The following is a 26,686-nucleotide window of genomic DNA, read 5'->3' as shown; positions in this document are numbered from 1 at the left end:
GCTCTCCAGGTGGGCGCTGCCGGAGGAGGCAAACGTCTCTGCCACCGGACCTCTGCCCCGCCGAGAACAAGGCAGCAGACTTGAGAAAGGGAGATGGAGAGATCTAGCCCAGGTAACCCCAAACGAAGCCGCTTGGGGAGGGGGATGAGAGATCCGTCCGCACAAGCAGACACCCAGGGCCGCAGGCTCTCATGCCCAAACCGCAGTGCCACCCCTGGGCTGCTTTAGCCCACAAGCCTGTTGGGAGGGAGGGAGGGAGGGAAGGCGGGCACTAACAGGTGTGCCAGGACAAGCGTGGAAGGCCAAGCTGCCACTGGACCAGCCATGAGAAAGACGGGGGAGAGGCTTGCTGGGGGCTGGAGGAGCTAGGAATCGCCCAGGGCCTGATCCCTCCTTCCCTCTCCAGGGCTCCAGGCAGGTCAACGCTTTGCCCGCAGTCAAAGAGGTAGCAGCAACTGCACAAGCCACACCGCCGGCGTTGAGGTGCAGCGAGGGAGGCTCCCCCAGCCAGGAGGCCAGGGAGGGAAACCCTGGGAGACTCCATGTCCCTCCGAGGAGCCTGGGCTTCCCCCCACCCAGCCATGTTCCAGTAATGGAGGGCACCATGAAGCACTCCTTGCCCCACAGGAGGATGAGCAGGCTGGGGTGTGTGTGTGTGTGGAAGGGGAGGGTGGTGGCATCAGGGGTGTGAGCCCACCTTTGCCCTCCTCTACACACACCCCGAGAAGCCCCGGAAGAAGCCAGCGGGAAGCACCCAGGAACTCTGCACAGCTGCTTTCCAAAGCTCAGAAAGGTGTGCCCCCCATCTCCCCCCCCAAAAAAAACCCCCACTACTAGTTGGAACCGTTGGTGACGCAGTCTGTCTCCGCTGCAGTGGGATCAGTATTCACGCCTCCCCCCGCAGCATTTGGAGAGGGGTCAGTGGCCATCCGGCAAAGGGTGGGGTTCCCCCTCGGAGAAAACGTGTCTCTGCAGCACACGCTCCATGTCAGTTTGCCCTCCAGGAGTTCCCCAGGCTCTCCTGTCTCTCTTCCTCCAGTGACCGCCCCCCCCCACCTGGCTTCACCAATGTCCAGGCAGGGTGGAGTGGGGTGGGGTGGGGTGGGGAGACGCACTTTCTCCTGCCCAGGGAGCTTTCCAAGCAAACATCCGAAAACAAGCCCCCCCATCAGGGCAGGGCGCAGATCCTTGAAAGTCGAGGAAAGTCTCCTCCAAGTCCATCTGCGCTGAAAACTTGACAGCAGGTGGGGGGAGCGGCAGCGGTGGCTCCCGTAGTCCAAGCAGATTCCTGTGGGGGGGGCAGGGCCGCCCTTGCTGTTGCTGCTGCCTGGTGGGGGAGGCGGTTTGGGCCTCCCCCCCCCCGGAGTAGGGGTGCTGCAGGGCCAGTGAGACGGGCGGTGGGGGGGGCACCCTCCCCCTGCAGAGAGTCCAGGCGTCCTGCAAGCCCCACCGTCGCTCTGGCGGGGGCACTGTAGGGGGAGTGCCGCTGCCCCCCTATTCCCGGATGCTGGCCGAGTAGGAGAACTGGGGGAAGTGGGTCCGCTGGTCGGCCTCTAGCGAGTCCAAGGTGTCGTCTGTGGGGGAAGAAGGGTGGCAAGAGGAGGGGAGACTCAGGTCAAAGGAGGCGGAAAGCTGCTCACCACCTGGGGCGCAAGCGGATTCAAAGGAACAACTCCCCCCACCCCACCCCACCCCCAGCACTGCAAAAGGGGGAATGTGACCCTCAGCCCACAGCAGCCGGTTGGACTAGATGAGCCCTGGGGTCCCCAGGATTCTGTCACTCACATCGGTCAGGAGGGGTGATGGTGATGGACTGTGCTGTGAACTCGTCGTCAAAGTACCGGGTGTCGATCTCAGACGTCACCTGGGGCTTGAAGGGCGGGATGAGCTGGGGAGAAAAAGGGGGCCAAGCTCGCTTTGTGGTCCTGGCGCCACCCTGACACGCCCCCCCCGACCCCAGGCAGCTTGGGGGGCAACTGAGGAGGCTCCCCTCCCCACACAACCTGAGCGGCCGGGGGTCAGGGAAATGACTGCTGTGTCTTCACGTCAGAGGCCCCCTGTGCCCCCCCCCGGCTCTCTCTCCTTACCATTTTCTGAACCACGTCCTGCCAGTTGATGGCGGCAAAGAAGCGGTGCTCCATCACTTCCCGGGCGTCGTTGGGGCCGCCCCCCAACCTGCGGGCACAACAAAGGGGTCCTGTAACCACAGTAACTGGGGGGGGGGGTCAGTCGAGATTTCCAGCGGGAGTCCCTGTACCTGGGTGGCAGCCAATCCCAGCCCCCCTGCAAGAGGGGCAGTGGGGGGACAACTTTCTCTCGCTGCTCCACAGCCTTGGCAATATTCTGTGCCAGCCAAGTACCCACTTGGTGTTTTGGACTGAAACTCCCATCAGCCCCCCTGGGCAGACGGCCGCAGGATACTGATGGGCTTTGTCGTCCAAAAGCATCTGCTAAGAAGCAGCTTGGCCTGCACTCTTTCCAAGCCTCCTTTCTCCCAGAGTATAGCGCCTCCCCCCGAAAAACACCACCTCCTTGCTTGTCACCAAAGAACTATGCAGCCAAAACCACAGTTTATTTCACTTGATGGGCACTGCCCCACAACCCTGGGAAGTGGAATTTGGGGTTCATTGTGCTTCTCCATATCCCTCCAGGGGAAGGCTTCCAGGGCAGCTTACAAAGAGGCCACAATAAAATTTGATGATGATGATAGCAATAACAATAAAAAATAACAACAACAATATTTACACCCAAGCCACTTGGGCGGCTTCCAAAATATTTATACAAAAACAGAACAAACTATTAAACCTTAAAAAGTTTCCCTGTACAATGCTGCCTTCAGATGTCTTCTAAAACAGTGTTTTTCAACCTTTTTTGGGCAAAGGCACACTTGTTTCATGAAAAAAATCACGAGGCACACCACCATTAGAAAATGTTAAAAAATTTAACTCTGTGCCTATATTGACTATATATAAAGTAATTCTCTTGAATAGGAATCAAATAAACACAAAGAAAGTATTTTATAATTACTTTTCAATTTTTCCCACGGCACACCAGGCAACATCTCGCGGCACACTAGTGTGCCGCGGAACAGTGGTTGAAAAACACTGTTCTAAAAGTCAAATACTGTATATTCTGGCGTATAAGACTACTTTTTAATCCAGGGAAATCTTCTCAAAAGTCGGGGGTCGTCTTATACGCCGGGTGGAGAATCTGTGGCCGAGTAGATCTCAAACGCTGTATTTTAACTAAGACTAACTTAGTTGGTCTCTAAGGTGCTACTGGAAGGAATTTTTTTATTTTATTTTGTTTTAACTGGAAAAGTTGGGGGTCGTCTTATACGCCGGAAAATACGGTAGTTGCTGTTGCACAGGGCGGGTGCCACTACCGAACCAGGCCCTGTAACTTTGCTTCTCGCATTGAGGGAACTGTTAGAAGACCCTCGGAGCTGGATCTCAGTGTCCGGGCTGAACGATGGGGGTGGAGATGCTGAGGACATTTAGGTGATCCCAACTACGAAACTAACCAACTCTGCTTGAGTTATCCCCGTGCTAAATTCTGCTCTGCCACACTGACCTCATGGCAGCACGAAAACTGCCCGCCCCCCCCCGCCCTGGCCAGATGGCCTCTTCCACACACACACACGCAACGAAAAGCCCACCTCTGCTTGGGGTCCTTCTTGAGCAGCCCGGCCAGCAGGGCCTTGGCCTCGGGGCTGAGCGTGCGAGGGAAGCGGATCTCCTCCATGAGGATGAGCTCAAAGAGGCGCTCGTGGTCCTGGTTGTAGAACGGCAGGCGACCGCACATCATCTCGTACATGACCACGCCCAGCCCCCACCAGTCCACGGCACGCCCGTAGTCATTGTCCTCCAGCACCTGGGGGGAGGGAGGGGGAGAAAAGCAGGGGCGGCTCAGCCAGGATGTGGAGCGGAGCGAGCCGGGTTCATCTAGGTGGCCCTTCCTTGGCAGCCACAAAGGGGGGCAGCGACAGCTACCGCAAGTAGGAGAGAGGCCGGCCAGCCAGCCACCCCCCTCATCATCTCAGCCCTCGGTTTCCCCAGCCGTTAGGGCAAGAGCCTCCCCTGTACCTCAGGGGCCAAGTACTCCGGCGTCCCGCAGAAGGTCTTCATGGTGGCGCCGTCGCTGATGCCCTCCTTGCACAGCCCGAAGTCCGTGATCTTGATGTGCCCGTCCTTGTCCAGCATGAGGTTCTCCAGCTGCAAGAGGCGCAAAGGCAAGTCAGGGGGCGAGGCGGGGAGGGAAAGATCCTGCTCAGGTGGGTCCCCAGGAGGTGGGCGGTGGGAAGGACACACTGGGAACAGCCAGAAGCAGGAGGAATCATGCATTTCGTTCCTTACCCCTGTAGGCTGACCCAGAAACCAGGGAGCCAACATCCCCACCTGGGTGTGGAGCTGCTGCAATCGTACGCCAGAAGATTCCTGAACTGCACAGGGTTGGATTAGGTGGCCCAACGCTACGATTCTAAAGTAGATGTGGCCAAGCTCACAGCTGGCCTGGTCACATCTTGGCGTGACCCAGGCTGTGTGGACAGAGTCTTTGTGCTGCCCTGGCCCCCAGTGTGACTCCAGGCCTTCAAAGGGCTGCTCCATCACTGTATACCACTTGAAGGGCCCAGGATGTCTGCAAGGAGGGCATCATCCCTCTTGCCCATTGGTGGAGGCCAGGGGCTACAGCGGCCTTGAGTCTGGGACTGCCTTGCTCAAAAAAGCCCACCTGCTGGGTCCTTCCCCGTGGAAAGCCCTCAGCCCTGGAGGTTTTTAAGCAGAGCTTGGCTGGCCAAGGCTGCCTTGGATGCTTTAGCTGAGAATTCCTGCATTGAAGGGGGTTGAACTAGAGGACCCTTGGGGTCCCTTTCAACTCTACAGTTCTACAATCCCCACACCAGGAGAAGGGTTTTGCTTGCACGCCTGCTGGTGCTCTTTCCCAAATTTGTTCTTCTGGCATCCTAACTATTTTATTGCATTCTGCTTCAAGGGCATTTGAAACTCCATTGGTGGTCTGGTGGTGAAAAAAGCAGGAACTGGTAACTTTGCAAAGAGGCTTTTAGTTATAAAAGTAGCATGGCCCGCTTTGTGCCTCCTCCTACTGCAGAACCTTCCCTCCCTACCCAGCTCAATGCTGTGGGCAAAGGCAAAACCTCCTGTGGAAAAGGGAGCCTATACAGCTCCCACTTCTGTGCGTAAGGAGGCAGGATCTGCTTCCCACTTGAGCTCCTTGTGCTGAAGAAGAAGAAGAGTTTGGATTTGATATCCCACTTTATCACTACCCGAAGGAGTCTCAAAGCGGCTAACATTCTCCTTTCCCTTCCTCCCCCACCCCAACAAACACTCGGTGAGGTGAGTGGGGCTGAGAGACTTCAAAGAAGTGTGACTAGCCCAAGGTCACCCAGCAGCTGCATGTGGAGGAGCGGGGAAGCGAACCCGGTTCACCAGATTACGAGTCCACCGCTCTTAACCGCTACACCCACACTGAGGCCAAACCAGGTGTTCCGCACGGGGTTACCTTGATGTCACGATAGACGACGTCCCGGGAGTGCAGGTACTCCAAGGCGGAAACAATTTCAGCCCCGTAGAAACGGGCACGGTCCTCGGTGAAGACTCGCTCCCTTGAAAGGTGGAAAAACAGCTGGACGGGGAGGGAAGAGGGACACCCGGAAGGTGAGCAGCAGGAAGAATGAAGGACGGCAGCCGACAGCGATGATTTTCTGGGGACCCCAGGGCCACGGGTGCAACTATGCTCGGCCACGTGGCTCCTGTCACAAGTAGGACTGTGTCCCTCTTCCCCTCACCCCACCCCAAGCAGACACTGACCTCCCCTCCGTTGGCATACTCCATGACGAAGCAGAGGCGGTCGTTGGTCTGGAAGGCGTACTTCAGTGCCTGGAAAAGGGAGTTCACAGAGTCACCGCGGAGAGAGAAGGTGCGTCAACAGCCTCCCATTATTATTATTATTAAACTTTAGGCGCAGGAGAAGCAGCAGCAAGCACCCAGCCCCTTTCACTGAGCCTTCCCAGGCAGCTGCTGCCCACAGGTCTTGTTTTGTGTACCTCCCAAGACGGGGAAGGGAATACGGGACCATCACAGCTTATGCACTTCTAACTTGTGCAGTTTTAACCTTACACAGGTGACAACCAGCTGGTTGAAATCCTGCAAGACAAATGCATGCAAGGGGGAGAGCTATGCCTTGCTGGGTGAGGGAGACTGTCTCGAGTTCCTGCCATGGCCAAGCAGATGCTCCAGTGGGAAGCCCACAAGCAGGATTCGAACACAAGAGCAACACTCTCCTGTCCCGCAGTTTCCAGTAACTGGGATTCAGAAGCATCGCTGTGGAGGCAGAACAGAGCCACCCTGGCTAGGAGCCATGAGAAGAAGCCCTCTCCTCCATAAATTGTCTCCTACTCTTTTCAACCCGTCTAGGTTGGTGCCCTCACTGCCTCCATAGATCTGTCATTGTGACACTGGCACTATTATTTTCCATCCCTTTCCTGAAGATCCCTAGCATGGAATTTGTCGTTTTCACAGCCACCGCGCGCTGGGTCGACGCCTTGAGCTCTCGGCCACGACCCCAGTGTCTTGCTCCTTGCCTGACACTTCCAGTTCAGAGCCCCTTCACTGGTCTATCATATGAGGAACCGAGTCTCCATTCTTTCTCCCCCCTGGCCCCACAAGCAGCCACTCTGTGCACAGATACAGAATCTCGCAGGGCATCAGAGGACGCCTGGCGCCCATTCCGCCCCACACGTTCCCGAATGCATACGTACCGTGAGGAAAGGATGCCTCGTGTTCTGCAGGACTCTGCTCTCTGTGACGGTGTGGGCCACCTCGTCCTTCGAAAGACAGGGAGGAAAGCATCGTCACCCGAAACGGCCCCATTATGACATGAACAAGCGATAGGTAGCTCAGCCCCCTCTAGCGCCAACTTTCAATCAAGTTGTTGATGCTGACCTTTAAGCCCTAAACGGCCTCAAAGGCCCAGTATACCTGAAGGAGCATCTCCACCCCCATCGTCCAGCCCAGACATTGAGGTCCAGCTCTTCAGGCCTTCTGGAGGTTCCCTCCCTGTGAGAAGTAAGGTTACAGGGAACCAGGCAGAGGGCCTTCTCGGTGGTGGTGCCCGCCCTGTGGAACACCCTCCCATCAGATGTCAAGGAAATAAACAACTATCTGACTTTTAGAAGACACCTGAAGGCAGCCCTGTTTAGGGAAGTTTTTAATGTTTGGAATTTTATTCTGTTTTTAGCGTTCTGTTGGGAGCCGCCCAGAGTGGCTGGGGAAAACCAGCCAAATGGGCGGGGCATAAATAAATGAATTATTATTATTATTATTATTATTAGGCGAACACTCGTAGCCGAGTAAGATTGTCTTCCATAAACACGGTTTTAACAATGAGCCCGTAAGTGACTTTGGAGGCCAATTCTGGAACCACACATCCTTCCACAGTGGGGACATTGGGCGGGAGTTGATCACAGTGAGGGTTTGCCGAGTGTGCCTTCCTCTTAGCACGTTTCTCCCTTGCGCCCTGAGTTTGAGCGTCTTCAAAGCCCATGACACCTTTGGTAAAGGCTGTTCTCCAACTGGAGCCCTCGCAGGCCAGTGTTTCCCAGTTGTCGGTGTTTATGAAACATTTTTTAAGATTTGCCTTGAGACAGTCTTTAAACCTCTTTTGTTGACCACAGGCATTACGCTTTCCATTTTTAAGTTGGGAATAGAGTAGTTGCTTTGGAAGACGATCATCAGGCATCCGGACAACACGACCAGTCCAACGAAGTTGATATTGAAGAATCATTGCTTCAACACTGGTGATCTTTGCTTCATCCAGTACACAACACCCCCACCCAGCACTGCTTTTCTTTGTGGGGCTGCACAGAGACTGCACCCAGCATGACCATTTATTCATTTCTGCCTCCCTCTCTCTCTGTCTCTCTCATTTCTTCTGCCCCTCGCTCAGTCACCCACAGGCTACTATGGCTCTGCACAGCCCCGGTGGGAATCCCGACTGGCATTTCACGCCACGTGGACTTCTGAGGATGGACTCGTGGCCTGCTATTTGCCTGGAGGCAAATCCCGCCTCCCCCCAACCCGGGAGGTGTCTCCGCCCCCCACGTCAAAGTCACTCCGCAGCCTGCCTCCCCCCCCTTGGCCCCGTACCTTGGCAATGATGACTTCCTTGCGCAGGATCTTCATGGCGTAGTAGCGCCCCGTGGCCTTTTCCCGCACGAGGATGACCTTCCCAAAAGTGCCCTTCCCAAGGAGCTTCAGGTAGTCAAAGTCATTCATGGTCTTTTAACAAGGAAAAACACAAGGCCGGGTTGAAACCAGGACCGTCACAGTTTAGAACAGGGGTCGGCTACGTGCGGCCCATGGGCCGGATGCCGCCCACAAAGACCGTTTTACTGGCCCACAAGCCACCCCCGAACCAAGCCACCCACTCAGCAACCCCTCCGTGCGCTGCGCTAAACCGGCACAGCGCGGTGCAGGGACTCGCCGAGTGGTGCCGGAAATTGCATCTGTGCACGCGCAGATACTGGAAATCGTGTCTGCGCATGTCCAGATGCCGAATATTGCTTCTGCGCAGGCATGATTTTCAGCGTCTGGGCACACGCAAAGAGATTTCTGGCGCTGCAGACATGCACAGAAACGATTTCCGGCATTGCGCTGCACCAGTCCGGCCCACGGACTATCCCCGTGGGAGTGATCCGGCCCGTGGCCAGTAAACCTTGCCGACCCCTGGTATAGAAGGTCTGAACATTTGAGACTTGCACAAGGACAAATCAAGAGAGAGAGTTTCATTACAACTTGAGCTGACTTCATAGATTTCATGAGTACAGACGTACATGACAATCTTCTTATTGCATGGCTGACATAACTTTCCTAATCACCCCCACACCCACTTCTTTGGTGAACTACGGTCACCTGTGGAAAAACAACAGCATCTCTTCTATCAATAGGTGGTGCCATAGTTATATGAATATTCAGAATCAAAGCTTAATTCCTTTTATTACTTCAGTGCATCTCAAAGCATCCTCTAGTTTAAAACAGCACACTGTATTTATGTTTTGTTTCATTTTTTTATGTGTATTGTGATTTGGTATATATTATATGTAGTTTGATTATTTTTCCCTATTCTTTCATAGTTCCATATGTTATATTGGCTTTACACCAAACTGGTTATTCCGTGTGCTGCTCCTACGTGAATTCCAGTTTTTGTGTTTTACAGCTCCTGTTTTGGAATGAGGATGCTTCTTGTTCTTATTGTTTAGAATTTTTTATATATATTATTTATTTTTAAAGGAAAAAACACAGGAATGCTGATCATTTTTGGCCATTATCAGCCGCCTGGGGGGGGGGGAACTAGGCACCTTCACCATTTGAAAAGCGTGAACATTTTGAGTCCGTGTCCGTGGTTAAACGCAGCATAGCAAAGACTGGTGAAGCCGGGGGGAACCGCCTCTTTGTCCCCTTGCTCCACTGAGCCAGAGCGGAAGGTAGCCCCCTCCCCGCCCACTCCTTACCGCCTTGGCCCGGGTCTTGGTCACGGCCACCTCCATCTCCTCGGCGCCTGTGCTGTCGCTGGGAGAGCCGCACTTGTACTCCATCCTGTCCTCTTCCGGCTCCTGGTTCTTCAAGCTGTTGGCGACCATCTGGATGGCCCGGATCCACTCCTCCCTGCGGGCAGCACAGGGGAAGTCAGGGCACTCGAGCCACCCAGGCACAAAGGCCGGCCAGCGGGCACCAGTCGCTGGCTGGAAGAGTCCCAGTGCCCGGGGATCGGGGACAAAGCCCTTCCAGCAGCCAGAGGCTGGGTGCAAGCAAGAGCCCCCATCCCTGGTGGAACTGGGGTGGCCGAGTGGAGCTGCCCCAGCGGCCCAGAGGGCAGGGTGGGGTGGGATCAGGCGCCCCTCTCCAAAGCCAGACGCACCGCTCATCAGGGGAGTCGACGTGGAACGTCCTTTCGATGACGGTTGTCCACTGCAAGCAGCGGATTATGAAGGTGTTGGGGCGGGGCCGCTCCACTTTCATCAGCTGGCATTCTGGAAGAGGAGGAGGAAGAAGAGGGGGCTGTTGGGCCTTCTCCGAGGACAAGGAAGAGGAGCAGCAGATTCACCTACTTGCCCCCCCCTCTCAAAAACACGTGGGGATGATCCCCTCCCCAGCACAGCATCGTGGGAGGAAAGGGAGAGGCTTGGCGTTTTGCTGCGTTCTAACTGCAGTCCGCCTGGAGGTCCAGGGGTAGGGCAGGGGTAGTAGGTGGGTGGGGAGGACGTACCTGCCACAGAGAAGTCATTCAAAGGGGGCAGGCTGTGGTCTGATGTCTCCGGCTTCTCCTTGTACCCAATGAAAGACCCATCGCTTTTCAGGAGGAAGTACCTGGGCCTCCACGTTTTGATGTATTCCCCTGGAAAACAGAAGGGTGAGGCGTGAGAGGCCGGAGGGGGCGAGAGGCGCGTGCAGAGTGCCTGCCAGGAGGCTGCCTTTGAAAGGGCACTGCGACCCAACAGCACTGACGCCCCTGGCAGCAGATTCCCCTCCAAGGCCGGCAAGGGGCTCCTGCTCTGCCAAGGGAAGCTGAGCAGGCCAAGCCCAACCCTCGCCCGCTTCCTCAGGACACCTGGAGCCAGGCTCTGCAACCCTGTCATAAGAACATGAGCAGCCTGCTGGATGAAAAGGAGCCCCATGTAGCCCAGCATCCTGTTCTCAAGCCTTCTCTTTCTCCATGAATCTGTCCAATCCAGGTTGGCAACCATTAGCAGCTCCTGCAGGAGCGAGTTCCATAGATTAACTCTGTGCTCCTTAAAGGCACACCTGGAAAAACACCTGCAGGCCGCTTTGGAGGGTTCGGGGAGGATTTCCAGTGCTCAGGGGTGAGGTGGGCTGCCCCTCCCAGCACATCTCCAGAGCCAGGGCCCTTTTTGGCTTCTGGCAAGAGCCAATCTGAGAGGTGGCTCAGCCCTTGCTCCGGCACTGCCTCCCCCAGGGCCAGACTCTCCCTTTGGCCTGCAGAAGCCAAGGCTGCGAGGGCACCTTCACTCCCTAGCAGGGCCCAGTGGCCGCACGGGGGGGGGGGCTTCCCTCAGCAGGGCCAGGCAGCCCCCTCCACCTCTGGCTCCAGTGACCAAAATAACCTCTGGGCAGACCTGGCTGCTGCCACCAGCTGCTATCTATATTTGTCTGCAGGAGCAGGAGGAGGAATTTGCTGGAGCCACAGCCCTACGGGGTGGGGCGGAGCGGGGGGGGAGCAGCTCAGGGGACAGCTGAGACTGCCATGGAGGGAGCAGGGAGGAGGAGGGGACTTGCAGTAGGGGGGCAAAGAAGGGTTTCGGGAGCAAGAGGCTCGTGCTGAAAGTCATGGCTCTGGCAATAAACATCCCCATTGCTCACACATTGCTCACCCCAGATTTCACAGTCCGCCCCCCCCATGTTTTCCACAAGTGTTGACTAGCAAAAGCCAAGGGGTCCAAGGCACCAAGCACAACACCAAGTGCGGAGAGCAGAAGAAAACTGCACAGACCGGGATTCTGGTCAGTGACCAAAATAAATCGATTCATTCATACGCGCGCAGACTGCGGGGAGCGGGGCATCCAGGGACAAGGAGGGAGCTTCGGCTCTTGTGTGTCCCATGGGTGCCTCCTCGCCAAACCCATGCTGGCCACCTCCATGCTGCCCTCCAAACAGCCAGAGAATTGCAGCCAGAAAGGGTCAGGCAGGCAAGGTCTAACCGCACGCAAAGGAGTCGGCACTCCTGCACCCCAAGAACGTAAGACAAGCGGGCTGGATGAGGCCAATGGCCCATCTACGGGTGAAACTCAAAAAATTAGAATACTGTGTATTCTGGCATATAAAACTACTTTTTAATCCAGGAAAATCTTCTCAAAAGTCGGGGGTCGTCTTATACGCCGGGTGGAGAATCTGCGGTTGAGTATATCTCAAACTCTGTATTTTAACTGGAAAAGTTGGGGGTCGTCTTATACGCCCAGTCGTCTTATACGCCGGAAAATACGGTAGTTTGGGAAATTCCATTTATGTAAGCAGTTGTTTTCATTAGCTACTGGAGTTTAATATACGAGATAGACTCATGGCATGCAAAGCGAGATATGTCAAGCCTTTGTTTGTTATAATTGTGATGATTATGGTGTACAGTTGATGGAAACCCCAAAGCTGAAATTGTTAATTTGGGGTTTCTCATCAGCTGTACGCCATAATCATCGCAATGATAACAAATAAAGGCTTGACATATCTCGCTTTGCATGTCATGAGTCTATCTCATATATTAGTTTCACCTTTTAAGTTGAATTACTGAAAGAAATGAACCTTTCCAAGATATTCTAATTTTTCGAGTTTCACATGTAGTCCAGTGTTCTTTTCTCCCAATGGCCAGCCAGCCGCCCCAATGGGGAGCCATGAGCAGGACTCTCCCCACTCTAGATTCCCTTCCACTGGAGCAAGCGCCCTGCAATGCTGGAGGCGGCACACAGCCACCCTGCCAAGCAGATATAGCCTTGTCCTCCCCCTACAAATCCGCCTCCTCCTCTTTTAAAGCCATTCGCATTGTTGGGCATCGCTGCCTCCTGTGGGAGGGAGTTCCACAGTTTAACTATTTGCTGTATGGAAAAGGACTTCCTTTCGTCTGTCCTGAATCTGCCAAACATTCAGCTTCTCTGGATGAGCCCAGAACTAGCATTATCAGAGGGAGAGAAAAACTTCTCTGCCCACTTTCTTCACACGCAGTTCTGTGCACCTCTCTCACGTCCCCCAATACTTGCCCTTTCCCCTAAACTTAAAAGAAGAAGAAGAAGAAGAAGAAGAAGAAGAAGAAGAAGAAGAAGAAGAATTTGGATTTGATATCCTGCTTTATCACTACCCTAAGGAGTCTCAAAGCGGCTCACATTCTCCTTTCCCTTCCTCCCCCACAACGAACACTCTGTGAGGTGAGTGGGGCTGAGAGACTTCAGAGAAGTGTGACTAGCCCAAGGTCACCCAGCAGCTGCATGTGGAGGAGCGGGGAAGCGAACCTAGTTCACCAGATTACAAGTCTACCACTCTTAACCACTACACCACACTGGCTCCCCAAAGTGAGCTGCTCCAGCCCCAGGACTGTTCTGCTTCCCCTTTTACACTACAACCGTGCACAGGATTCCAAGGGGGCCCACACTGCGCAGTCTTGCACGCCTGCCAGGAGCTTGGGCTCTGATGCTCCTCCGACCCAGAAGCTCAAGCCGCAAGGCAGCCATGGGGAGCACTCTTCTCTCCATGAGCTGGACAGCAGCAAATCTGACTGGGGGACACCTGCACTTAGACCTAGGAGTGCAGAGATAGCATAGAGGAGGGGGCAGCAGCAGCAGCAACAGGCCCCTCAGGGACACAAGAGGGAGGCTAAGCCCTGTCCAGGAGCAAACAGCAAAAGGAAGCCAACACAGACTTCATTCAGAGATGCGACAGACACACCCAACAACTTAGGTGCCTTAAGAGACGGGCTCCCTACTGAAGCCTCCAGACAGAACAGGACTCTGTCCCACCCAGAGCCTGGTGCAGCAACCTCCAGGGCAGGACCCCCACTTCCAGGAAAGCAAGAACTTCTCAGCCCCCTCCTTTTGTCAAATCTCAGGTGTGTGTATGTGTGTGTACACTGCTCACCTCTCTTGTGCAACCAGCCCTCCTTGACGACCGACACCTCGTTCATGTTGACGTGGCCGTGTTGAGCTCACAGGGACTAGATTCTGCCCACTGAGCCGCGGGTGGAATGGTGACTGGCAGGAGAGAAGAGAACAATGGCAGTGTGGGTCATGGTGAAGAATCCCACTCCCACCGAGTTATAGGGCCTCCGTCCCACCCACCCCACCCACTGTTAGTGTCCCCAGCACCACACTGAAAAACCTTCTTCCCCAAAACAAGATGGATCCCTCAAGAGTCACAGCGGGTGCCAACCCTGCCTCCCTGTGGAAGCAGAGGGCCTCACTAGCATCGGGAAGGCCCAGATCCCCAGGGATAAGCCACTGGCCCAGCCCACGGCAAGGCGGGTCTCCCCAACGGAGGGGGTCTTGCACAGGGAACAGAGCTGCTCTGCAAAGCCAGACGCTGTCACCTCCAGGGCCCAGGAAAGCCTATGCAGCAGCTCTCAACAGGGGACACAGAGGAAGGGGAAGGCCGGGATGACTGAGGGACCCCCCCCCACCCCTGTTAGGGAGGTATTAGAAGCCAAGGGCAATGGGGGTCCCTTGAACCAGGTCTCCCCGCCCCCGCCATGATGCTTACACCTGCTGGCAACTTCCCCTTGGCCTTATCTGCCCCAGCGCCTTGCTCCGCTCTGATAACAGGCACCACCAGCGGCAGATAAGAGGCCCTTGGGAGCTGCCACAACTGCACATGCTCAGAGGGGAGAGCAGCCCTGGCCAGCCGCAAAAACAAACAGCTAGAGAAAGATTAATCCCAGGCACCTGATGGGATTAAAGAGGGAGAGGGGTTCAAAGACTAGCCCAAAGATGCCGCCAGAGAAGCAGGGAAAGGGCTGCCCCCCCCCCTGGCAACTTGGGAGCGGGACATTGAACTAATGTGCAGGGGGTGTGTGCTAGGACTGTGGAGGGGGGGGGGCTTTCATTACCCTCCTCTTTCCCAAGGGCCACTTCATTGATGCTCAGGCAACATTCTGAAGGTGGGAGCCCAAGTGAGCAGAGTGGTTTGCTGTATAACAGCCCCCTAAACTCCCCCCGGTCCACCTGCCACCCACCCACCCCAACTGTCCAAGCAAGGAATCCCCTTCCCCCTTGGTGGGTCACAGTTAACAGGTGAGGGTTGAACTGCCCCAGCCAGCACAGTCCTCCTGGGCCTCTACCGTTTCAGAATCCAGGGGGGGGGCGTGGACAGGTGGAAACACCTGTTTAAAGGCTCACTCAATGCCACAAAAATCCCCACACTGAAAATCCTGGCACACTGGGAAGAAGGCTCGCTTGGTGCCTCCCTCCCTTGCCCCCACTTCACCAGCCAGCTCATTGCAGGCAGGGTTTTCGATGGGCAGGAAGCAACCAAGCACCCCCAGAGTCCCGGGTTCCAGGGTTGTGCAACAGGACGGACCCCCTTGGCCCCCACCAGACCCGCTGGGGATCACCCAAGGTCAGCTCCTTCTCCGTCCTGCCAGGGGCACTTGCCTCCCCCCAACCGTGCAAAGGACACGGCGCTGGACTTTAGCCTGACCCAGCAAGGATCTTCCTGCGCGCCCAGCAAAGGAGTGAGCCACCTGGAACCTCCAGAGAGGACCCTGTAGCTCTGGCCTTGCATGACCTCCTGGAGGGAGGCCAGCCTCATTTCCAGGGTGGGGCTCATGAGACTCAGCAGAAGCAGGACCACCTTGAGCCCCACTGCCCAAACACAGCTCAGCTCAGGCCAGGTGAGAGCATGGAGGTCGCCCACTGGGTGAAGGGATATCAGCCTGGCTTTTGTGCGTCGACACCGAGTGAGAGGTCCCGCTCCGCAGCCAGGAAGGTGCTTGTGCAAAGCTCTGGCAGCCTCCTGTGTTGCTCCAGAGGCCGAGGCTGACAGCAATGGCGGTGGGGTTGCGACAGGCCTTGGGAGTTATTTACGTAAGAGTGAAAATGCCCCCCCCCTCCCCGAAGGGAGCCAGATCCAGACACAGTGGCTCCACTCCTGAAGGCAGGCACAGAGATTTGGGCAAAAGGGCAGAGCCCTGCAGAGCTCAACTGAGAGAGCCAGACCTCTTGCCCCCCCTCCACCCAGCTGGCTTTGCTCCCCAAGCAGCTGGAAGAGACGGGTGGGGAACAAAGGTGGCCTCCGAAGGGCGACAACAGGAGCCAGAAACCCACCTTTGCTGGTGCCCAGCGTGGAACTGTGGGGCAAAGGGATCACCTGGGGAGGAGGGAAAGGGAGAGCAGGTGGAAAGGAGCCCAGACAATTGCAGAGGCCTGCAAATGGGGATGGGGGGGCTGGTCTAAGAGGCTGACCTGCAGGCCTCCTGTGTCTTTAGACTGAGAAGCGCCACTCAAAAGCACCCAAATGAAAGCCCTTTATTTTGCATGGCTGCTCCCTGGCCCCACAAAACACCTTTTAACAGGGAAAAAGGCAATGGCGTTTGTCACATTTGCTAGACACTTTTTTCCCCGGAAAGTGGCCCACAGCTCCTTGCAATCAAAGCAAGATCAACTAAGCCAGAACACAGCTTTACAGGGGAAAGGTGGGACTTACAGATCCCACGCCAGTGAACGAGGACACTAAATTCCACCCTTCAAACTGAGGGCCGAACATCCAGGAAAAGAGCAAAGTCTTTGCTGGGCACCTGGAAACAGATGAAGATGGCGGCGCGGTCCCCAGGGACAGCATCTCGCAAGCGGAGGACACCACCGAAAAGGCCTGTTCTCATGTTGCCACCCTCTGAACCTTCCATGGAGGAGGCACATGAAGATGGGCCTCAGGTGGTGATCACAGGGTCTGGGTCGGTCCTTGAGGGACTTTATAGGTCACAACCGCCACCTGGAAACTAACTGGCACACAGAGTTGGCGTTGTATTGCAGACTGTCCGGCTGCCAAATTCTGCACCAGCTGCAGTTTCCTGAACCTTCTTCAAAGGCAGCCCCACATATAAAGCATTGCAGTAGTCCAGCCTACAGGCTGCTACAGCTTAGGCAACAACGGTGAGACTGCCCCTGTGACAGTCACAGCTGTCAGAGAACAGTGGCTGGGACCTTTAGCTGAGAAGGGAGACGGGGCAGCAGAGTCCTGGTGTGTAAACCCAAAACCCACCTGGGCAGTGGGTGGCAAAGATACCCCTCCTCTGTGCAGAAAGGGCAGCTGGTGAAATTAAGAAATGCAAGTTTTAAGCAATGAAAAGAGCGGTCTGGGCTTGTTGCTGCTGCTTTTAAACATGATCCCCTCTCTGGGAATGGATGGAAGGGGTAAAAGGCAAGTCGGTGTTCTGAGCCGCACCTGCTTCTGCTTCTCTCCGAGTAAGAGAACTCGGGTCCAGCTCTCCAGGAACGAGTCCTTGCTGGCCTGATTCGCCTGGCTCTTCCAGCAGAAGGGTCAATGCAGAGAACTTGATGTCCTGCAAGGCCCAAGCCTGGAGAACTGGAAGCAGGAGGGACTCTGCGGCCTGGAAGATCTCATGACAAAGCGAGGCTCCTGGTGTCACCAGGAAGCCACGGCGGAGAGGGGGGCAGTGCGGTGGTCTAGGTCAGGGGCCCAGGGACTGCCAGGCCTACCCCAGGATCCAATGCTGCTTCTGGTATCCCCCCAGCCAGATGTGTTTTATAATAAAAAGCAAAAACAACCTTGTAACTCCTGCTACTTCCCAGAGGGATGCCTGCCCAAGCAAAGGTTGCAAGAAAATGACCAAGGAGTGTTCGGGGTGGGGTAACCCCCCCCCACCTGTAATTTCAGAGCCTTTGTCTATTATCTTTGAGAATTCTTGGGAAACGGGTGAGGTCCCTAGAAGACTGGAGGTGGGCAAATGCTGTCCCCATCTTCAGAAAGTAGGGAAAGGAAGACCCAGGTAACTACCGACCGGTGAGCTTGACATCGATACCCGGGGAGGTCCTAGAACAGACAGTTCATCAGTCGGTCTGTGAGCATTTAGAAAAGGATGCTGTGATTACTAAGACCCAGCTTGGGTTTCTCAAAAATAAGTCACATCAGACCAATCAGATTTCCTTTTCTGGTGGAGTTACAAGCTTGGTGGATCAGGGGAATGCTGTGGACATAGTGTATCTTGATTTCAGTAAGGCTTTTGACAAAGTCCCCTATGATATTTTTGTGAGGAAGCTGGTAAAATGTGAGTTGAACAAGGTAAATGTTAAGTGGATTTGTAGCTGGTTGAATGACTGAACCCAAAGAGTACTCATTAATGGTTTCTCGTCATCCTGGGAAAAAGTGACAAGTGGGGTGTCACAGGGTTCCGTCCTGGGCCCGTTATTGTTTGGCGTTTTTATAAATGACTTGGGTGAAGGAATTGAGGGGATGCTCATCAAATTTGCAGAAGACACCAAACTGGGAGGGGTAGCTAATTCTGCAGAAGACAGAATCAGAATTCAAAATGACCTTAACAGACTGGAGAACTGGACGCAAGCTAACAAAATGATTCTCAACAGGGGGAAATGTAAGGTTCTGCACTTAAGCAGGAAGAACCAGATGCACAAATAAAGGATGGGGGACATCCGGCTTACTAGCAGTACATGTGAAAAGGATCTCGGGGTCTTGGTGGACCACAAGCTGAACATGAGTCAACCGTGTGAAGCTGCAGCAAAAAAATGCTAATGCTATTCTAGGCTGCTTCAACAGAAGTCGTGTTTAAATCAAGGGAAGAAATAGTCCAACTCTCTTCTGCCTTAGTCAGACCACACTTGGAATATTGTGTCCAATTAAGGGTAACACAATTTAAGAAAGATGTTGACAAGCTGGAAGGTGTCCAGAGGAGGGCAACCAAGATGATCAAAGGTCAGGAAACTGAGCCTTATGAGGAACAGTTGAAGGAGCTGGATATGTTTAGCCTGGAAAAGAGGAGATTGAGAGGGGATATGAGAGCCATTGAGGAATTGAGGAGGAATTGAAGAACCTTTTAATGAGGGTGAAAGAGGAAAGCACAAAATATGGTCTGAAGCTCAACATCAAAAAAACTAAGATCATGGCCACTGGTCCCATCACCTCCTGGCAAATAGAAGGGGAAGAAATGGAGGCAGTGAGAGATTTCACTTTCTTGGGCTCCATGATCACTGCAGGTGGTGACAGCAGTTACGAAATTAGAAGCCGCCTGCTTCTTGGGAGGAAAGCAATGACAAACCTAGACAGCATCTTAAAAAGCAAAGACATCACCTTGCCGACAAAGGTCCGTATAGTTCAAGCTGTGGATTTCCCAGTAGTAATGTACGGAAGTGAGAGCTGGACCATAAAGAAGGCTGATCGCCGAAGAATTGATGCTTTTGAATTATGGTGCTGGAGGAGACTCTTGGGAGTCCCATGGATTGCAAGAAGATCAAACCTATCCATTCTTAAGGAATTCGGCTCTGAGTGCTCAACTGGAAGGACAGATCCTGAAGCTGAGGCTCCAGTACTTTGGCCACCTCATGAGAAGAGAAGACTCCCTGGAAAAGACCCTGATGTTGGGAAAGATGGAGAGCACAAGGAGAAGGGGACGACAGAGGACGAGATGGTTGGACAGTGTTCTCGAAGCGACTGGCATGAGTCTGACCAAACTGCGGGAGGCAGTGGAAGACAGGAGTGCCTGGCATGCTCTGGTCCATGGGGTCACAAAGAGTCGGACACGACTGAACGACTGAACAACAAATGAGAGCCATCTTCAAATATCTTGGAAGATGGAGCAAGCTTGTTTTCTCCTGCTCTGGAGGGTAGGAGTCGAACCATGGCTTCAAGTTACAAGAAAGGAGATTCTGACTAAACATTCGGAAAAGAACTTTCTGACACTAAGAGCTGTTCAGCAGTGGAACAGACCCCCCCCCACAAGAGGTTGTGGACTCTCCTTTCTTGGAGGTTTTAAAGCAGAAATTGGATGGCCACCTGTCATGGATGCTTTAGCTGGGATTCCTCCATTGCAGGGGGTTGGACCAGAAGACCCTTGGGGTCCCTTCCAAATCTAAGATTCTATGATTCCCTGGAGAGACGCACACACATGAGCGCACCCCTCAGAGAAGGTGTCCGGTCTCTCCCCCCTCCCCATTTTGTACACCTGTTCCCTACCACATAGGCTGTTGGGCTGCTTCCCCATCCCAGGCCACCAAGCCACAGCTGCTGGTGGTGGTGCAGAGAGAGGAAGGGCAGCTAATTCCAATTCCTCTCCCTGGTTGAACACACAAGAGCAGCAATGCTCACCCCACAGGGAGGGAGGGCAGGCAGTGCAGTGGGGGGGGGGGAGAGAAGAGACACTTGTTGACTTGCAGAGCATGTGTGACTCAGATACTGCGAGCACCAGAGTTGTTTACGCACTCCAGGATGTGACCCTGTGGAACAGGAGGGGGGAGGAAGAGGGGGGCTGGTCCCCAGGAAGAGGAAAAACACACAGAGTGTGATAGAGAGGGACGGGAGAGGTATTGACTGGAGTTAAGGGAAGAGGGGGGAACCCAGCAGTCTGAGAGGGACACAGGTGTTGATTGACTACAACTCCCATCATTCCTGACCATTGGTCATGGTGGCTCAAGCCAATGGGAGATGGAGTCCATATCTGGAAAGCCAACAGGTGCCTCCCTCCACCCCGCCCCCAAGCCCTGTTGTAAAACCTCTGTAACAGCTGGGGCCATATAAGGGGTCTTGGCAATCTGTAACAGGTACGTCCAACTCCCAAGAGACTGTGATCTACTCCCAGTATAGAAAAATTGGCTGGGATCTACCTTTTTTTTTAAGGAGATGATTGACCCAGGCGATCACTTTCACTTTACTTATTACTGTGATCAACACCAGGGACACACCCGTGATCGGCAGGTAGATCGATCGGCCTGTTGGACATGCCTGATCTATAACATGCAGGGTGGTAGCCAATGCTAGTCCTAATCCGAGTAGGCCCTTTGACATTAATGAACCCTCCATTAACCATGTTCATTAATCACAGTGGGTCTACTCGGAGGAGGAATAGCATTTCATAGTACTACATTTAAAACAAAACAAAACATTATAATGGTAAATTCCTTGCTGTCGCCATTTAAAAAAAAAATGATTTGAAAGCAGGCAGGTAACGCAGGTTCAATCCCTGCCTGGGACAGCTGCAAATTCCTACACTGTAGGGGGTTGGATGAGATGATCCTCAGGGGTGGGGGAAAGCCAGAGGGTGAGAGAGAAAGGGAGAAGGCAAGTTCTGTGGAGGAGCTCCTCCAGATTGTGGACTGCCTCAGGATCTCTGGCCTTTAGAGCAACCACCAGGAAGGTAGGTGATGGAAGGAAGGAAGGAAGGAAGAAGGGCTCCTTTTGGTCTTGCGCTATGCAAGTAATTTGTTCTTTTCACAAGGATGCTGAGCAAAGGAAAGGAAACTGCACTTTTTCATAGTCAACATGAACTTGTGAGCTGCTAAGATTAACAACAAACAGGTGGGGAAAGCATTTGACAAACAGGCCCAGGGAACGGTTAGGAGGAGCCCCAAAACCTGGGAAGGCAACAGTTTGCATCTGAGCTTTTGCATTTGAATGCTTTTCATTCTTTCAAAGCTTTTGAATTTTTGGTGCACTGACCGGCTCAAGGCTTAAAGCAGAGCAGATTTACTACTTTCAGGCCACGAGAAACTTTGCAGCTCCTTCTTACCCAAATTTACAAAATGGGTTCAAGTGCCTCCAAGGAGGTCTAGGGGCAAGAGCTGGAAGAACAAGAGAGTCATGGCCCAAGACCCTGAACCTCAGACACCACCAAGGGGCAAAGCTATCTCCTCAATCTACCAGGAGGGCTCTGGGGGGAGACAGAAGCAGCTGACCCCTCCCTCTCCCCATGCATGCTGTTCCTCTGCCAAGCCTACACACCAATGACCCATCCAGATTGAACCACTCTTGTGAAATCTTCCTGCTTTTCCTAAATCCCGTGGCTGTGTAACACACTATTTACTCTCCATCAAACGTATCCAGCTTCTTCGCAATATATATATTTATTACAGAAATGAAAGCCACGGCACATTCCACCAGGACCCTGTCCTCCCACCGTTCATTTTTCCAGGAAGGCATCTGAAGCGGATACTACCCTCTTCAAGATCTCTCTTCCCAAGAGTGGAATTTCAAGTCCGGCCGTTGCTACATCCCAGCGCAGACATTCCAAGGGCAGGCCGTGCAGGAGGAAGTGAGCGCACCGTCCGGGAGCAACAAGCCTGCCCGCCAGCCGGCATATTTCCTAAATGTCGAGCAGCGGCTCTAAGAGTTATTTTTAGTGGCCTGCTGGGGCCTTCATAAGAACACCCTGCTCCTTCGTGCAAACCCCGCACAACCGAGAGATTGAAGCCCAAAGGATCAGGAGGCAGGGGGCTTCTGTGCAAAGGTGCCAGAACACACGAGTTATATACACACCAGCCCTGAAACGCCCGACACACAGGTGTCACTGCAAGGTGGACTGAAACAGGTAGCAGAGGACAAGGGGGGCCCTGGTAACCGTGCTGGAAGCCTGCTACCTGCCCAAGTGCAGAATATGTGCTCTGAAAGAGCCAAGGCCCCAGCTGTGACTCATCTGCTCCCGACCTCCACGAGGCAGGCAAACCCTCTCCCCTATGCAACAGGCAAAAGCCTAGCACCATTCCCATGTGCTGTGGGCTAACAAGCCTAGTCTGGAATGTGGTCTTCAGCTAAGGGGACAATACCTCTCTGGGAAGGCTGGCAGGCACCCAAGGCCTGGAACTGGCAGGATTAGCGCGCCTCGGTCCCCCCAAAACAAACCCCGAGGCCTGCTGCTCTAGTTCCTCGGCATGTCTTGTGCCAAAGAGTGCCGGTTTCTCAGGACTGTCCTACAAACACACCGGTAAGGGCAGCCTAGTGTCCAGATGCTGGGAAGAGGCAACTTTCTCTCTGCATGTGCGTTCAAATGCGTTCAACCAACGAAACAGAAGGGAACCAGCATGAGTCATAACCGTGCGCGCTGTGGCCCAAGATCAACAACATCCAAAGGCCAACAGACCAAAGAAACCAGACTGAAAAGGGCAGCGAATATGGGTGATGTGTCAGAGAAGGCCCCAAAACAAGGCGCTGAGCAGAGCAGCGACCCAGCGGTTAGCACGTCAGCTGACATCCAGCGGAAAGCAGCCCCTGTGGATTCCCCCAAACACAGGGGATGGTTTCAAAAGCAGGGCCCCTTCAAAACAAAACCCCTTGCTCCTCGCACCTTGGTGCTAGATTGCAGCTCTGAGATGCAGCCTTCCCACAAGGGCAACCCAAATGCAGCTGGTTGGGATCACCACCAGTATGTAAACACATGTACATATAGATCCACACCATTCCTCATCCCCTTTCCCCTCCACAAATTGCTTGGCTGGGCTGCATTTCTATCTCACCTTACCCCCAAGGAGCTCAAGGTGCCCTACATGGCTCTCTTCCTCCCTATTCTATCCCCACAACCACCCTGCAAGGTAGGTTAGGCTAAGAGACTGGCCCAAGGTCACGCCCAGTGAGCTTTATGGCCAAATGGGGGCCTGAACCCTGGACTCACAGGTCCTAGCCCAGCTCTAACCACTATGCAATACTGATTGGAGCTGCTACCTTGCTGGGTGTGACCAGGAGCATCTGTCTAGCCTATGGCTCCCTTTTTATCATCAGCTGGCCATGAGGGAGCATCCAAAGGAAGAAATGGGATACGTTCTCCACATATGCATGAGCAACTTGGAAAAATAGTAGTAAGCCTGCAGCACTGCCCATAGGGAGCAAGCAAAAGTGTCAAGATAGCCTACCCAGCACTGCCCACCCATCCAAAAAAAAAACAAAAACATTTTGGTGCCTGGCGTGGAGACCAAACAGGCCCCAGGTTGCCATTCAGGTGGCAGCAGTTCCTGGCAGCACCCTTAGGAAGGCAATTCCACAGAGCCCTAGAGTTGAGGGGACCTCTAAGGGTCATCCAGTCCAACCCCTTGCAGTGGAATTCGTGTCTTCAGTGGCTCACCTTAAACAGGGCAGTGCCATCCCATAAGCAGCTGTGTGAGCCGGGGTGGTGCTGGTGAGCAAAGGGGCCTCCTTGGATGGCATCTGGAGACCTGGCCTGGAGGCAGCGAGACAGTGGAACAGCCTCTATCTGGAGGGGGAACCCAACTGACCATGGTGGGCGGAGGGGGAAAGGACGCGGGGACCAGGCTGCCATGCACAAGCCTCCGACGGGGTTTTCTTTAGCTGTCACAACTGCACTGCAGGGGGTTGGGCTAGACGACCCCTGGGGAACCCCTCCCAGCTCTACACTTCTAATTCTGCGATTCCAGGGGGGCGCAGGGGCCATCTGCATGGGATGCTTCGGTTGTGATGGCCGCTGTAGCATAGGGTACGACTAGAAAACCTCTGGGAACCTCTCCCAGTCCCACTCTTCTTGATTCTGCGATTCTAGGCGTGGTGGCCGCCTGCTGGGGATGCTTCGGTCGTGACGAGTAGCGCGGTTGGGCTAGATGACCCCTGGGGGTCCCACCCCACCCTGCGGTTCCGCGAGCAAGCGGGCCTCCCAGGGCCGGAGGGCGGGCAGCGCAGACAGAAAGAGGCCGTGTGTTGGGGGAGGGGCGCCCTGCCTCCCCCTCCTCCCACCAGGCAGCCCCCCCCGCCGCCCTGCTCGGCCTTCCGCGCAGGCCCCGCCCGCGGCCGCCTCTGCTCCCCCCGCGCCCATGGTTCGCTCCCACTTCCCTCCCTCCGTTTCCCAGCGTCCCCCCCCCCCGCCGGATAGTTCTGCCCCCGCGCTCCCCTCCCTCGCCTCCCACAGTGCCCCGCGCGCGCGCCTGCGTCTCTCCGGGCGATACCACTGAGGGCAGGGGAGGGGGGGCGCGGCCTACCTGGCTCCTCCGCCGCCGCCGCCGCCGCTACCGGCGCCCCCTCAGGGCCGCCATCCTCATCCTCGCCGCCGCCGCCGCGTCAGGCCCGACGGCTCCCGCGCTCCCGGAAACCCCGCCCCCCGGCGGGCCCACGCATGCAGGAAGGAGGAGGAGGGGCGGAGGCGGCCGGGGCGGTGCGCGCAAGCGCGAAGCGAGGCGGAGCCCGGCGAGACGAGGCTGCAGGGCCGCGAGACCGAGGACGAGCAGCAGCAGCGCCGCCGTTGCCGCCTCGGGCCGTGTGCGCATGCGCGCCCCGGGCGGCTCCCGAGCCGCGGCTAAGCCGTCAAGGCGCCTGCGCGGCAGGAGGAGGCCCGACTGGGCTCTCGCGCATGCGCAGCTGCCCGAGCCGGGGCGAGAGGCGGCTTCTCCACGTCCGCAGCTGGCGCGGCCAATAGGGAGGAGGAGGGGGAGGAGCCACTGCCACCACCTAGGTTCGAGCAGGAGCATGCGCAGAGTGCAGGATGGAAGCAGGGCAGGGGAAAGCTTCCGGGCGCAGCAGGTCTCTTCGGCGGGAAGCCCGTTAAGCCTCCAGGAGGAATAAATGGCCAGCTCTCGCAGGGGTGATAATGACAGTGCCTTTCTCATTCCTCTTGCTTTTAATGTATTTGCGTAAGTTGCTTTGGGCTGCCCTGGACAAGGTAAAGCAACTCGCAAATTTAATAAATAGTAAATGAAATGTGGCCTGTAGATTGTAAATAAGGAGAACAAAGGTCAAAAGCCACGTAGTGGAGGAATTACGATGGGGGGATGTGCACGTATTGGCTAGAGCAATCCCCTGCCCCCCCCACATGCCCCCAGCTCAGAAGGCAGGCAGGTCATTCACCACATTTTACGCAGGGGTGTTGGTAAGACATAGCAGAACTGCAGGGAATGCAAGGTATGGAAAGGGAGGAATCTGCAGACCTACTGAAGAAGCTGCCTTTGGCAGCCAGACCACCCGCCCACCAAACCCCAGTGCCATCCACTCTGATGGGAAGCAGGTTTGCAACGACTCAGAGAGGGTCTTTCTCCCCCGCCCTTAGTTTTAACCAGAGATGCTGCGACTGAAACTAGGATGTTTCTGCATGCAGAATGAGGCTACGGCTCTGCCTAGCTAGCCCAATAAGCACTAGTAAGTATTTGGGGTGTGTTGTGTACCTATTCCATCTCCCCTCCAGGGAGCTCAAGGTTGCCTAGAGAAGGGCCTCAAATGCTTCTGAATCCCAGTTGCTGGAAGCCACAGGAGGGGAGGGCTCTTGTGCTCAGGTCCTGCCTGTGAGCTTCCCATGACAGGCATCTGGTTGGCCACTGTGAGAACAGGATGCTGGACTAGACGGGAGTCCTTATATTCCCATCCTGTAGGCAACCATACCAAGCCTGGCTGACCCTTCAGCAGGGGGGCTGCCTCTCCAGCACAGCTGGCGGGGTGAAGCAGCCGCCTTAGATGGCAGCAGCGTAACCAGCAGTGGGCTGCCCTCCTCACCGCTTCCACCACAACACCCATTTCAGGTAGACAGGGGTGTTCTGGATGTTGGGATGGGGGCAGGCAGGAGGCTGCACATTCCCTGGTCGCCTCAGGGGGCGAAACAGGACAGGCTTCCCCTGTTCTTCATTATGCTGCTGTGTCCCTACAGCCATGGACTCGTTTAGTCCTTTCCGACTCTTCGTGACCCCATGGACCAGAGCACGCCAGGCACTCCTGTCTTCCACTGCCTCCCACAGTTTGGCCAAACTCATGCCAGTCGCTTCGAGAACATTGTCCAACCATCTCGTCCTCTGTCGTCCCCTTCTCCTTGTGCCCTCCATCTTTCCCAACATCAGGGTCTTTTCCAGGGAGTCTTCTCTTCTCATGAGGTGGCCAAAGTACTGGAGCCTCAACTTCAGGATCTGTCCTTCTAGTGAGCACTCAGGGCTGGATTCCTTCAGAATGGATAGGTTTGATCTTCTTGCAGTCCATGGGACTCTCAAGAGTCTCCTCCAGCACCATAATTCAAAAGCACCAATTCTTCGGTGATCAGCCTTCTTTATGGTCCAGCTCTCACTTCCGTACATTACTACTGGGAAAACCATAGCTTTAACTATACGGACCATTGTCGGCAAGGTGATGTCTTTGCTTTTTAAGATGCTGTCTAGGTTTGTCATTGCTTTTCTCCCAAGAAATAGATGTCTTTTAAATTCGTGACTGCTGTCACCATCTGCAATGATCATGGAGCCCAAGAAAGT

General features: G+C 54.9%; 1 protein-coding gene across 1 annotated transcript; it reads right to left on the bottom strand.

Annotated features, from left to right (window-relative positions):
- Positions 1 to 1,379: 1,379 nt before the first annotated feature.
- Positions 1,380 to 24,518, bottom strand: AKT2 (AKT serine/threonine kinase 2). Its single transcript, XM_033158509.1, has 14 exons — positions 24,446 to 24,518; positions 13,650 to 13,763; positions 10,285 to 10,413; positions 9,937 to 10,048; positions 9,530 to 9,683; positions 8,166 to 8,297; positions 6,779 to 6,844; positions 5,829 to 5,897; positions 5,521 to 5,643; positions 4,086 to 4,214; positions 3,659 to 3,873; positions 2,088 to 2,175; positions 1,786 to 1,888; positions 1,380 to 1,574 (listed from the first exon to the last, which is right to left on the bottom strand). The coding sequence occupies exons 2-14, from the start codon at positions 13,693 to 13,695 to the stop codon at positions 1,495 to 1,497; spliced, it is 1,446 nt and encodes a 481-aa protein (XP_033014400.1). The 5' UTR covers positions 13,696 to 13,763; positions 24,446 to 24,518; the 3' UTR covers positions 1,380 to 1,494.
- Positions 24,519 to 26,686: the final 2,168 nt, after the last annotated feature.

This window comes from Lacerta agilis, chromosome 8 (genome assembly GCF_009819535.1).
Source record: "Lacerta agilis isolate rLacAgi1 chromosome 8, rLacAgi1.pri, whole genome shotgun sequence".
NCBI classification, from domain to species: Eukaryota; Metazoa; Chordata; class Lepidosauria; order Squamata; family Lacertidae; genus Lacerta; species Lacerta agilis.
The sequence above is the reverse complement of the archived record's forward strand: the minus strand, read 5'-3'. Positions and strand labels throughout refer to the sequence as shown.

Coding starts and splice junctions, on each gene's coding strand:
- AKT2 (XM_033158509.1), bottom strand. CDS start 13,695: ATGAACGAGGTGTCGGTCGTCAAGGAGGGCTGGTTGCACAAGAGAG. Junction 6,845..8,165: donor AGGAAGTCATCATTGCCAAG/GTACGGGGCCAA, acceptor TGTCTTTCGAAG/GACGAGGTGGCCCACACCGT. Junction 5,644..5,828: donor AGTATGCCAACGGAGGGGAG/GTCAGTGTCTGC, acceptor CTCCCCGTCCAG/CTGTTTTTCCACCTTTCAAG.